This window comes from Diadema setosum, chromosome 9, assembly GCF_964275005.1.
Source record: "Diadema setosum chromosome 9, eeDiaSeto1, whole genome shotgun sequence".
NCBI lineage: Eukaryota > Metazoa > Echinodermata > Echinoidea > Diadematoida > Diadematidae > Diadema > Diadema setosum.
In genome coordinates this window covers 34,934,105-34,948,167 of record NC_092693.1, presented here as the reverse complement: position 1 = coordinate 34,948,167, position 14,063 = coordinate 34,934,105, and the positions used below count along the sequence as shown (strand labels likewise).

The window sequence follows — 14,063 nt, the reverse complement described above, 5'->3', positions numbered from 1 at the left end:
AAGGGGGGCACGTGCCCCGGGCGCCACTCCTTGGGGGCGCAAAAAAAAACGAAAAAAAAAACGAAGAAGAAGAAGAAAGAAAAAAAGAAAAAAAAACGAAGAAGAAGAAGAAGAAAAAAAGAAAAGAAGAAGAAGAAGGGAAAAAAAAAAACTCGCCCGGAAAGGGGGGGGGAAGGAGAATGGTGGGGGGGTGGCAGAAAACCAAATCAAACAAGATAAAAACAAACCATGATGATGACGCGGACAAAATGACAATGTTTATTGTGTTCACACAAAAATTCCATGTTCTGTGAGCTGAAATACAAAAATTTTCGGCTCGCTCGCTGCGCTCGCTCGCCAAAATCTATCAAAATTCATTACGATTAAATCACCCTCAAAAAGATCCCTTTTAAGTGCTTGAAAAAGCATCATGTGGACTTTGTTTAAAGTCCCTACCGGGATGGGGCTGGGGTTGAACACTTTTTCAGAAATTAGGGGCGCAATTTTCGTGCTTGCCCCGGGCGCCGTTTTCCCTAGATACGCCACTGCATGCAACGTCTTCTTAGAATTAGATCTTACAATTTTAACAAAATGCCGACTAATTAGAGTTTCATTCCCTTTGAATAATGACAATAATTATGGCATTTGTCTGGGTATTGTCTGGGTATTGTTTGTTGTTTACGTCAGCTTCACACATCATCAGTCTCCATTGAACTCAACACTCGTAAACTCCATTCATGCAAACCGGTACGAACCAGAGCAGTTCCCCATGCCCGAAATGTGTGGGGGTTTTTTAGTCAAAAGAACAGAAACAGGCATAAAAAAAAATTAAATGATAAAATTGTACAACAGAATACCCCATAATAGGTGCACATGAGAAATTTTTGCTAGTTGTCTTTTTAAGAATTTGAACATGCGGTATTTTCTGTTATTATAAAATGCAAGTGCAGAAATTCAAAATGGCTACCGACCTGTCTATAGTGGGCCACTTATGTTGTTTCCCTTGGGTGGCCCCTATAGACAGGTTTGACTGTAAATGTTTAAACTCATAATAATGCACTACCACGTTAAACCGACCATTTCAATCGATAGTGCGTCCTTTCTATGCTTTTTCTTTTGTTCTAAAAAAATATTGTATTCTTCATCAATGGGAAACACAATGCACAAACATATTAATACAAGACCCTTTTCATCAATTTCATAATCGTTTTCATCAATAGAAATAAAATTTAAACCAAAACTTAACACCAGTTTGAAACATTTTGATACACTCTGATACATCTTTTCACAATCCAATATACCCTGTCAATTTACCCCCGTTAAAAACACAACTAAGAGCATAAAGGGTAGAAATCGATTTTCGAAATACAGGTCCAAAACCAAAATGTAACAGGGCCTGTTGTAAAAAATTGTGAGCAACCGAATCAAAGGCTTTTTCGAAATCAATTGCAACCAAATAACCTGATAACTTAAAGTGGGAAGTATGGAAAATCATATCATCAATAATACGTATTGCTTCACCTATATATCTTCCTTTCATAAACTCCAATTGATCTTCCATTAATTTCCTTTAAAACGTCTGTTATTCTCATTGTTAAAATTTTAGAGAGAATTTTATAATCCACTTTTGATAAAGAAATAGGTCTATAATTCTTAATCTGGAAAACATCTTTACCTTCTAAAATAATCATTGCTTGTCTTTGAGAAGCCGATAATTCCATTCGCTTCATTTAAGGCATCTACTACTAATTGTCTTATAACCGGCCAAAATAAAATTCAACTGTCATCCCATCATTCCCTGGTGATTTATTCATTTTCATTTTTCCAAAACCTGTATACACTTCCTTTATACTATTTACCCTTCGCAATAATCCCTAGAATCCTCAGATAACCTGGGCAATTCCTCAGAAAAAAAACCCAAAGTATCTGAATTCAAAATTACCTCTGATTTTACGTATAGTTTAATATAAAAAAATCCTTTATTTCATCAATTATACCAGATTCATTATAAATAATATATCACTTTTTCATTCATCAATTTTTGTATATTAGTTTTTCTTCTATTTGACTCCTTGCGTAAAATATCTCACATATCTTTCGTCTCCTTCATACCAAGAGGCGCGGGAATGAATCTTGCCTCCTTCCTTATCATAACCTTATCATAATTTTTTCTTCAAATTTCTTACATACTTCCTGATTTGGCTGAGATATCAAACTTTCCTCCGACGCCGCTCTCTCTCTCTCTCTCTCTCTCTTTCCGATTTTTCTCTGCTTTCCTTTCTATTTTTAGACAGTTTCTTAGAAAACGTTTGTGTAAACTAACAAATTTTCCTTTTCAAAAAATCCCAGAGTACTCTTTTATACTGAATCTCTTCCTGTAAATCTCTCTTTAATGTCAAAATCTCTTCCTTCATATGCTGAACATAAACTATATCATTACATAAACTGTAATTAAATTTCAAATAAGAACTTCTGTTTCTTATTCGGTTTTTCCGGATATCCAGAAACCCTAACCCTATTGCGGAATGGTCCGGCGAAATTGAAGACATGATTTCACATTTAACCACAAAGTCCACTAAATCTTCCGAAAATATCTAATAATCCAATCGACTTTGCATAAATGGTACTTTCTGTCTATATGCAAATTGCTTTTTGTTGGATTTCTCTTCCTCCAAATATCTACCAAATTCAATACTTCCATAAAATTATCCATTCCCAAATTTAACCTACTCTGACAAATTGACTTATTTTTACTTGCATAATCACACTCTTCATTACGGATCAGATTAAAATCCCCTCCCATTATGATAAATACACCCTCTCTATTCATTTCCCTCAATTGTCCGTCTATCTTCTTTATCATTTGTATTTGCTCTTTTTCTTTTCCTCGAACAGGAAAATACACATTATATAAAATAAATCTTAACCCTTTCAGAATACAATCCATCAATATATATCTACTTTCTACATCACTTACCACCTTTTCTATTTCCAATTTTACTAACAAATTAACCAATATCAAAACTCCTTTACAATGGGAGGTTTCATGACTATAAACACGTTGACCATTTCATTCCGATATCCATTTGTCTTCTACATCTCTTGTGCTATGTTTCTTGTATAAATATAACATCTGCCCCTTTCTCCTTACACTTTGCTTTTACCCTTTTCTCTTAATCCTTTTACATTTAAAGAAACATAACTACATTTTACCTTTCTATTATGTACTATTTCTAAAACAAAAAAAAAGTAAACATAAAATTACTGACGGGAGTGTGACAACGACAGCAATCCCTAATAAAAGTTTGATGTGCATTTCCCATCCACCACGAAACCAAAGAATGATAAAAATCCCACAAACGAAAAACCGCACTCGTCCTAAACCCTTATCCTGCCCCGAAAAACCTACCCTTTCCGAACAAACTCCCCACCCAGATCCCCAATAAAAAGAACTGTAACCCTACAATCCATTTACTGACACCAATGAAACTCAGTACCATCCAGTATCCCCTCCTCCTCCCCCGCCCTACACTGCGTTAAAAAAGCCCCTCCAATCAAATTATAATCCTTACCAAAAGAAGAAAAAAAATCTCATCTCATAAATTATTTATAGTGCACATCATCACGTGCCCGCATTATCCCAACAAATTAAACACATATGCAGTCGCGGCCCAAGACCAGCAATTAACCAATCATCACCCTACTAACCAAAGGTGCACAATTCATACAAACACATTAATTTTCCTCCATGCTATCTCCCTACCCCCCCCCCCAGATCTGGCATAAAGCTTAATTAATTAACACAATAACACAAAAAAAAACTATAACCGAACTCATGAATAGAAAGCCACGCACGGACATGACGGAACTTGAAATAAGGACATTCCAAAACTGGGGGCATTAACATGAAGAATCAATAATTGATCACAGACCCAATTTATTGATCATCACCTATTTGTATACCGTGCACATTATCATTACATGAAACAGGTGAAACCATACATTCATTACAAATTTCATGCTGATACCCTGACCGTTAACACCATATAACAAGCTTCATACCAAGAGCCATGGATTATTCAATACAACCTGACCTTAACTCAAGCCGTGCTCCCCAAACATAAAGTCCACTCCTCCCAAGATATGGAAAAAAAAAAATAAATGCGCATTTCCTCTCCTTGAAGTTTCCTTACCTCGTCCACCTTAAGCCCAACCCTTTATAATCAACATTGACTAATCAACATACGAAACCTCCATCCAAACAATTAACCCGTGTTGGAGTGTACAGCCTTCCTCCCCAGACACACCTGAGTTATGTCCAGATACACTTTGTAACGTGCAATTGTTCGCCTAACAAAATGAGCACGTGCAGGCGTGATACCAAAGTATGGGAGTTAAACAATCACACCCCTGCAAACAACGTGCGTTTATTATACAGACTTGACACTTAAATTTTTTCCAATATACCTGACCCTAACACATGAAATAGGTGGAAAAAAACACATTTCTCCCGTCCATAAAACCACGCCTCCCACAAAAGTCGGCACCTCAAAACAACAACAACAACAACAACAACAAAGGTTTCCTCCATTGAGGTCTCTATCAGAGAAAACACATTTCAAGACCGTAGGCAGTAACGTGAAAAATCGGTGATTAAAACACAGACAAAATGAAACATTCCCTGTTTGTATACCTTACACCTTTTCACAACCTGAAACAGGCAGAAAACGAGCTTATCTGCACATGAGAAGTATGCATGCATTACAAAATTTCATACTGATAGCCCATGGCTTCTCTAATGCTCATACTCGTGAACACCTTGTGCATACATAACCCAAACTTCAATGCCTCTGACACAAGAGTTGTTCAATACGAACCCGACCCTTACATGAAATAGAGATAAAATAGAAGCTTAGCTCTAAAATATAGCTCAGCTAAAGCTAAGCTAAAGGCTTATGCTAAAGGCACAATCGATTCCAACAAAGTGTACTCGATAGCGTAAATTTCGTTACAATATATATGTATACACACACACACACACACACATACATATATGTATATATATATATATATATATATATATATATATATATAATAATAATAATAATGATAATAATAATAGTGAAATAAAGAAAGGGGAAAATGATCAGAAACGAAAGATAAAGAGTGAAAACTTTGAGCAAAGAAAATGAGTTTCCATCGGGATTCGAACCCGCGACCTCAGATTTTCTAGACTGGTGCTCTACTGACTGAGCCACAGAAAGGCCTAGTTCGGTGTTCGTCCCATAGGCCTTGATTCTCTTTGCTCGCGTGGTCAGGAGCTATATTGTGTGTATGTGTATGTTTCAATATAAATTTTATATTGAAATTAGAAAAAAAAAAGCTGCATCACTTCGACGATCCCTCGCATTTATCCCAAAGTTGATTTACATCATTTGGATATACACTTAGTTTATATCAGGTTAATGTATGTGTGTGTGGCACATACACGCGCATTATCGATTATATATATATATATAGATACAATGTATACCCATATACTTAGTTTTTTGCCAGAAAATCCAAACGTATTCTTATATTTATCAGTTAGTTCTCTGAAGCTTTACGACATATCCATGATCGTCTGTATGAAATGCTGTCATATGTCATATAAAAACTCACCCTGCTTCAAAAAAGACTGGAAATGAAAACTAAGCGTACAAAACTCATAAAAATAAACAAACATAAATATGATATCATTATATATAACTGGTAACATGACGCTTGCATACACGCGTACACACAAGCCCATGCAATAAACTAGCTCAGGATAATAACAACAAAAAGAGATTATGACACAAAATCCGCACACCTAGTATAGAACAGTAAAAAAGAATGTATGGAAAATGGAGAGAAAAGAGATCAATGGGGTTAAAATTGGTGACAGGCAGGTGAGTACATCCTCGGTACAGGGCGACGAAGAACGGGTTACATTATAAACCTTGTAAACTACAGATGAATTGCATGAATTAAGGGCATAATGTTAATGTTCTCTAAAGATCTATCTTCCGATATTAATTCATTCATTCATATATTTTTCCATTTTCAACCGAAACATATAACTTACAGGAATTGAATACATAAATTATATCACACTGCAAAGTTTACAAAATATTGTAAGTCTACAGAAATCCTTGAATGGGGAGGAATACTAAGAAAATAGTGCTTGTATGATGCATCCCCCCCCCCAACACACACACGTTATACAACAAATCATATGGTTTATATACTGTAATAAAGAAGCGTAATTACAATAGAAATTAAAATGAAAACCTAACTAACCCGAAACAAAAACCCTGGATAAATCCCCGAACTAAGTCGCTGACATGCAGGGAGATTGAAGGAAGAGAGAGAGAAGTCCTCTTGACCTCCTGACGAAGTTCTCTCAGTTTGCTTTCCTTATATGGACATTTCGTTATAGCTTAATAGCAAAGTATATATATATATATATATATATATATATATACATATATATATATACATATATATATATATATATATATATATATATATATATACATATATATATATACATATATATATATATATATATATATATATATATGATAATTTGGGGACCAGTATTTCTGCTTATACAAACGTGTAGTTGTATCGAGATTTTCCTTATAACTTTGTCCGTCATATCTGGAGTTCACTGCAATAGATAATTACCCCAAGCAGTGATCGAATCTAGTATGCACTGCACTTGGGTAGACGTAGCTCACGGTGCCGAGTTGTTTGATGAATCGCAGCCGCTGGAACTCGGGTGTGTCAATAATCAGCTGACAATAGGGAGGCAGCTGTATGTTCCCGTACACCGGGTCGTTAATAACCTGTCAAATGAGATGTGCACAAATCATTCTGTTAGTTAAAATAACAAGTCCAAAGAAAAAATCCTAAAGTAGGAATTATGTGACCTTTCACAAAAAATTAATACCAAAGGTATGTATGAACTATTTTGCCAAGTTGTTAGAACAGATATCAGAAATACCCCATTAACAAGGACTTGAAACAGAGCTTTATCGTCTACGAAGTCTTGGTAAATTGTATTCCATTCAACACGTTTATCATTCAATATTGTAGTTGCTAGTGTAATAAAGGCTTGGTCGGTTCTGAACAAATAGGCCTACTTGAAATCAGGAAAGTTACTATCCAAAAACAATGCAACCACTGTTGAATGTTTGATATATCAAGCTTGTTATGTCACTACAGTAACTCGGAAAAGGTTTCTGTTCTTTTTTCTATGAATTTAGAAAGTAAGAATATTATGGTTTTGTTGCCTGATACAGTTATATCCTGAAATCATTCGTATGTGTGGTTGTGACCATATCAGTCCCAAAAGACACTTCGAAATTATATTACCCCATTCTTGTATATCCAATTTTATTTGTTCTTTTGATTCTACATCTGCTGGACTAGAATGGTGCCTCGAAACAAATAAAATGTGAACGGGCGGTGATTTGACTCGGTCGATGGAGCCTCCAGATCTAAAACGACCGCGTTTCCATTCCCGAGTCTAACTGAGCAATATGTTGTTTGTCCTCAAACCATCCCTTCTAATGAGAAGCAAAACACTACATGTCCCTTAGATAAGACATAAAATGAAAGAGCCACAACTCATGCACGTAAAAGACTCCGCTTCTTCATTGCAGAGAGCAGGGTGCATAACCCGATGAATTGCATGGTCCCATATCAAAGCCAACTGGACGCAATGGGAAACCAGCTGTAGTACAGCTGAATATAGGCTATCTAACAATCTTCCTCATTGATTTCAATTAAACAAACGAAGAAACAAACAAACAAAATGAATGCCAGAAGAAAAATTAGGGTAAACCAAAAAAAAAAAAACGATAAACTAAGTAATTGGTAATCTCTAAGACTTTGAGAGTGAGGTATTGATGGTTTAGATGGATGAATAGATGTCTTATTTTTTCGGTTTTACCGTTTAGGTTCCAAGCACATTGAAACTTGAAAAGTAAAGTAGAGTACATTCTAATACAATAATTCTACGTAGTTACACGGTTATTGGGCGTGATTTCATTGTTACAGGATTTGTATATTTCCTAATTGCTTGAACCAATTTAAGATTCAAGATTCAAATTTATTTTCACTTCCATCAAATAAACAAAGAAATTATATACATTGCATATGTACAGGATATTTGTAATAATTGTAGAAAGTGATTTAACAAAGTACGTATGAAAATGAGTAGCAGATGAAAAAAAAAAAACCGCGATTATATCTTTGTTAATATATACATAAAACGTATAATACAATATAATACATTGAACCAATGACACATAGCACAGTGAAATGATGTGCGTTCTCGAAGATAAGTGAAATATGTCTGCTGCTCATCCCTTGTAACCTTTTGCAAGTATCGCATAAAATCATATAGTATGAAAAAACAATTGCAAAATATAATATGCTAGTGTGATTTCCATTACTTGTCTAGGACATAACCGGGTTATCAGCCTCCACATATAACGGCATTGTTTATCACGGAAATTAAGGTATGTGGGAGGTCGGCAAAATTGTATTGATTAGAAAAAAAAATGCAAATGGGACGAAGTCTTTTTATGATCCTAGTGTGCTACGTAGGTCTACACTTACGGGACTCTTCGGATGAGCTGTATAATGAGTGTGTGGTAGAAGAAGAACTGCATGCAGACCTTTTCTGATTGACCGTAAAATTTTGGTGGTATGGTCTTGGAAGATCACATCTTTCATGACATCACTAGTAGTGACATAATTCCATGAGTTTAAGGAGTTTACCATTATTTGTGAGGTCGGCAAAAAAAAGTATTTAAGGATTGCTGTTCTAGATGGAAATCAATTTGATGATGTTATGTCCCATGCCTTCTCGACCCAGGTTTCCAAGTTTCAAAAAAAGGGGCGCAATTCATGCCAGCCATGCTTGAGATGAGAGAAGTCTCAGCAGTTTTCAGCTACTGCGGATTGCATCCCCATATGTCGGCCGTGTGAAGGTCGATGTAAGTGCTCTGAGGCGCCATGACGGCTTCTGCAAGGGAAGTTTTGTTCTTCGAAAATTAAATGGCCTTAATCAAGGTCCAAGGTTTTATAACAGGGTCTAAGATGGACAAATTGGTGTTTTGAGGACTGACTGTTGCTGATGAGTCGGAGAATATGTAATCACGACACTCAATAGACATCAAGTTGCAGGAATTAATGCGAGCTGTACCAATCTTCGCCTAACAGCGAACAGGAGGAGGCTGTTTAAAGGGTAATCTTGGACAGTATGCATCTGTGGTATCAGAAACTGGGCAAAAAAGTAGGGGTGAGAGAAAGAGTGATAGTGGCGAATGTTTGCGACCGTAGCGAATTTGGGATTTCGGCAAGGTTCGTAAAGGGTTACAAAAGGTTCGTTAACAGTTGTTGTAAGAAAGTTCACAAACAGTTTTTATTGTCGCAAGCAGTTTTTCTTGTCGCTACGTTCAAAATTTCTTTGCGAATTTGTATTTTCACTAACGGTTGCACACATTCGCAAAACACTCGTAAGAATTCGCAAACGGTCGTAATACGGTATCGCTAATTTTTTTTAATGATTCGCCACTGCTAGCGAACAAGTAACATGGTTCCTATGTAAAAATTGACCCATTGAGAGAAATTTGTTACATAGAAAGTTCGTGAAGCTCTTGACATCTCCATCATGTAATTGCTGCAAAAGCTTTTCATATTGACCAAAGTCTGTCGATTGTCCTCTTCAACTACCATCTCTGACCCAAACAGTCTTTCTTTTCTCCTTCCTTTCTTGTTTTTCTTCATCTTCTTTCTTTCTCTTCAGCTGAACGATGGCTGTAGCAACAGCCATTCAAAGCAGCTCTTCGAGGATAGCAGCCTCTACTTGGCAAAAATTCATCTCCATATTCTGGAAATCCATCTTTAACGGTGGTCACAAGAGATCTGAATGCAATGGAAGGTTGTGCGTTCGTTCTATGGGTCTGACTATATATTAATCGCCCGGTACTTTTCCAGGTCCCAAAACATTCGCGAATTGTCGCAAGGGATTGGCAAACAGTTGCTTATGTTTGCAAAACTGTGGCTAACAGCTAACAGTCACATATAGTCGCCACCTGTGTTTCGCAAACATTCGCTCAGGAGTTGCTAATTGTCGCTAAACATCGTTAAAAGTCGTTAACTGTCGCTAATGGCAGAAGCAAACCCTGACTTTTCGCAAACATTCACAGAAAAGTTGGCGAATCTCAACTTCGCTACGTTCGCAAACGTTCGCCGCTCAGTGAGATACCTACTTTATCGTCATTTTTTTTTTCTTTTTGTAAATGATCGGTGAAAAAATATGAGATGATTATTACCACTAAGTGAATCATTCGCATATTCATATCAACTGTCCGAGATGGTTAAGTAAGTTATGAAAAAGGTGTGTACATGTTACTTTAATTCCTAGAATGTATAGGGAATGCAAGAACAGTAAGGATGATCTATTCCCCTTTTGGTGTCCCAAAATGATTGATATTTTGTCGCTTTCTTTACTTGACATTATAATTATGTTATCAACATCAAGGAGCTATTGGTGAGGACCTCACGTTGGCCAAGGAAGTTGTAATTCATATGATATGTTATGTTGCAACTGCGATGTGTAATTGACGTAACTTGAGCTGTTGTTACCCAATAACTGTATCAATCTTGGGTTTTCATACAATTCATACTTGTTTCATTGCAAACGGACCATGTTGATCTTCCTGGAGTTGGATATTGGCAGCTTGTACGAAGGCTAACTCATGGTGCGTTGTATTAGGTATATTTTCTACGGATGGTGTTATATCATTTCATGTGCCTAACAACCTTTACTCTTTCATTTTTAATGGCTGTATTCCAAAATATCTTAAGTACTCTGAAGACCGGCATAATTGAAGAGAAATATTGGTAATAATAATGATGATAATAGTAATAATAAATAAAATAATAACAGAATAGCTTTCATACACAAATTTCAGTCATTTATATTCTTGGACTAATATCATTATCAATTTTTGTGTGTGATGATGATGATGATGATGGCTTTTAGTATAGCACTGGCATCCGTCTTTGAGCAACGCTCATGACGTTGATCTAAAAAGTCTAATTGGTATAAGTTTCATTGCCCATAGTCAAGGATTGTGTACTATTGTTGAGAAGACGTATCTGGAAAGAGGTAGGTCTTCAGGTAGGTCATAAAGCATATTAAAGAACCTGCCATCGAGGGATGGCATGCATTCCAAATTGCCAAAGACTCCAAATCTCCCAAGCAATATTTTGTCGTCTTGGAAGTCTGTGCGGTTGACTTTGGCTGAAACCAATCAGAACTGAGTGTCACATGTCCAGTCGAGTTGTGGGTTTTATATTCATTTTAAATAATATTAGAAAGCTAATTTTCTGTAGTGAGTTAAAAACATTGCCCTTAACCTCTTTACTGAATCAGTTTTTAAAACCTATATCCATCCAATTTATTTTTCTGATTGATTCCTTTCATTTAGTGTGTGAACATTTCCCAGTACACGTGCTACAAATTCAATTACAGTGGAAAAAAGGTAAACTGGCACGGGTATTTTGACCAAACTCTATTCAATGTTCTTTTCAGGTTCTATTTCATGTTATTATCATTTCTTTCGATATTACCAGTGACATACACACTGGAACGCCGTAAGCCTCGAAGCACATACTTACGTGAAAGGTTGCTTCTGTAATGGTTTCTTTTTTCACAAAGCATGAGAGACCCTTTACTTCCTTTTTAATCGATTATCAAGCATTGGCAGAGCTTTAACAGACATTTCTACTGAGTTTATAATGCTTATGAGGCGTAAAAAACCACTCATGATATTAAATCGCTTGTGAAAAGTGAGGTGAACGTGTTTGTCAGATGCATGAACCTATGGTTGCTATAGGAGCGAGGCAGCTGTAGACAACTGGCTGACTGGGTTTTCTCCAGCCTCATTAAAGTCTAAATGCGAGATATCTGAAAGCGAAAAACTTGTTGCTATGGGAACGACCAGAGGCAGACGACTGGGTTTTTCCGTCCTTGTGAAAGTCATCAATACAGTGCGTATATATCAAAAAAGGTAATTCAAATTTGGAAGGCTATAGTTTTGTGATTTTCAGTAATGAAGAGGGCAGTGTTGGTTGTGAAAAAAAAAATGGGAACTCTTACCCTTTCCATTGATATCTAATTATGTTGACAAATTGCACTTTTCCAAGTTTGCGTGTTATTGTAAAGGAACAATGCATGTCTCACTGCATGGATGAGATCTGTTAATGAAAGTGGCCGAAGAGGCCAGCCTGTAGGAGTGCAGGTTTGTGTTAAAGGTTTGTGTTTGATAGGGCTTCTCCTAACATTTTATGGTCCATAACCTTTAACATGGCCACCTGTCCGATAACTTGGTCACTCTCACAGAGGTCAACCCACACAGTCCATTTTCTCTGTTCGTATTCAACACACAGCTTACAGTGATAAACCATGTCTTGAATAAATCATGAAGCGTGAAAGTGGATGATAGTTTACCCTTTTATGGGAAGGACCAAGTTATCGACAGCGTGGTCATGTTGAAGATTATTAACCATTTAAAGGTTAGAAGAAACCCTAAACACGAACCTGCAGTCGTGCATGCTCGCCTGATGATTTTACCACTTTCAATGACGAATCTCATCCATGCAGTGAGACATGCATCGTTCAGGGAGGTGCTAGAGAAGGAGAGGCAACTAAAGCTCTCCTTTGAAGTCATGCGCGCCACCGCCGAGAAGTTTTGCGTTCAACTACAGGTGTTACCCATGTGCTTTGACAAAAGAGAGCATCAATAATCGGGACTAGCGTTCTCACAGCTAGAAATATTTGCTCCTACTGCAATTCGCTCTCTCTTTCAATGTGATGGCAACAATGAATTTGTGTACCTTGAATTGGAGCAGCGAATCAAAATGCAGTGTAAAACTCACAATTTTAACAGCAAATAGTTTAAAAACACGCTGGAACACGCTTTAACGGAGTACTTTATTTGAAAGATCAAAATATCCCTTATTAAAAGATAAGAAAATTAACATGCGGAAATGTGCGCATAATAGAAAAAATAGGTTTTTAAGCATTTAAGAGGGCCTAATTTTCATTTCCTTTCGATTTGCGAATTACGAAGAAACTAGAAATACATGTTAATAATATTGAATTCTTTCCTAAACTACATGTATTCTAAATCAATTCGAGCATTTTATTTAAAATGTTGTGGTGAAATAAAGCTTGTAACTCAACGAAAGGTGAATTGCGTTTTTCGTCTCCGAACTTCGTCTTGCAACTAGAGCGGTGCCGAGCATGACCTCAAAGCGTAATGGAATGCTAGACATCCCATTGTAACGCCTTGAACCCAAACATATTGTGTTTACATGAATTACGAAGAGTTGCCACTCCATCTCTGTAACACCTCCCTGCATCGTTCCTTCACAATAACACACGAATTTAGAACACACGAAAGTGCAATTTGTCATTGTTGTCTTTAAAGTTCATGTGCTCAGTCATGCATGACATTTGTTAGCATAATCAGATGTCAATGGAAAGAAGGAGAGTTCCCCTTTCCTCACAACCAACATTGCGCTCTCCATAAATAGCTGACAATTCTAATATTATAGACCTCCAAGTTGGATTACTTTTTTTGTGTGTGTGATACGCACTGTAGATCCATCTGCTTTTGATATTCATGTTCTATGTATGTCTGTATTCACTTAAATGATTATGTTGTGTTCGTATGGTATGCCTACATGGATGTCAGGTACAGGAGAATGACAGGAATATAAGAATTGAAAGAAAGATATTATTCAGAGGGGTGAAGGTTCAGATGCAAGTTTCTTCACTTTGTCTCCCTCTACAAATTAAATTTGTTAAGATCGCAACTGCTGATCTGTAAATTAACAAACATGTCGGAAAAAAGGAACCAGCGGGACTCGAACCTGTCATCTACTGCTTTCCGGGCAGCGACACTACCACCAGGCTGTCCCTGGTTGCCGGCAGTGACACGATGAACATGGAACAAATACCCAAGCTCGGAAAT

General features: G+C 36.7%; 1 protein-coding gene across 1 annotated transcript in view; it reads right to left on the bottom strand.

Annotated features, from left to right (window-relative positions):
- LOC140233337 (deoxynucleoside triphosphate triphosphohydrolase SAMHD1-like) overlaps window positions 1-14,063 on the bottom strand; it is a 58,642-nt gene that overhangs the window by 41,893 nt on the left and 2,686 nt on the right. Inside the window, exon 2 of the mRNA XM_072313447.1 lies at window positions 6,691-6,851. Coding sequence (XP_072169548.1) covers window positions 6,691-6,851 — 161 coding nt within the window. The remainder of the gene's footprint in view (window positions 1-6,690; window positions 6,852-14,063) is intronic.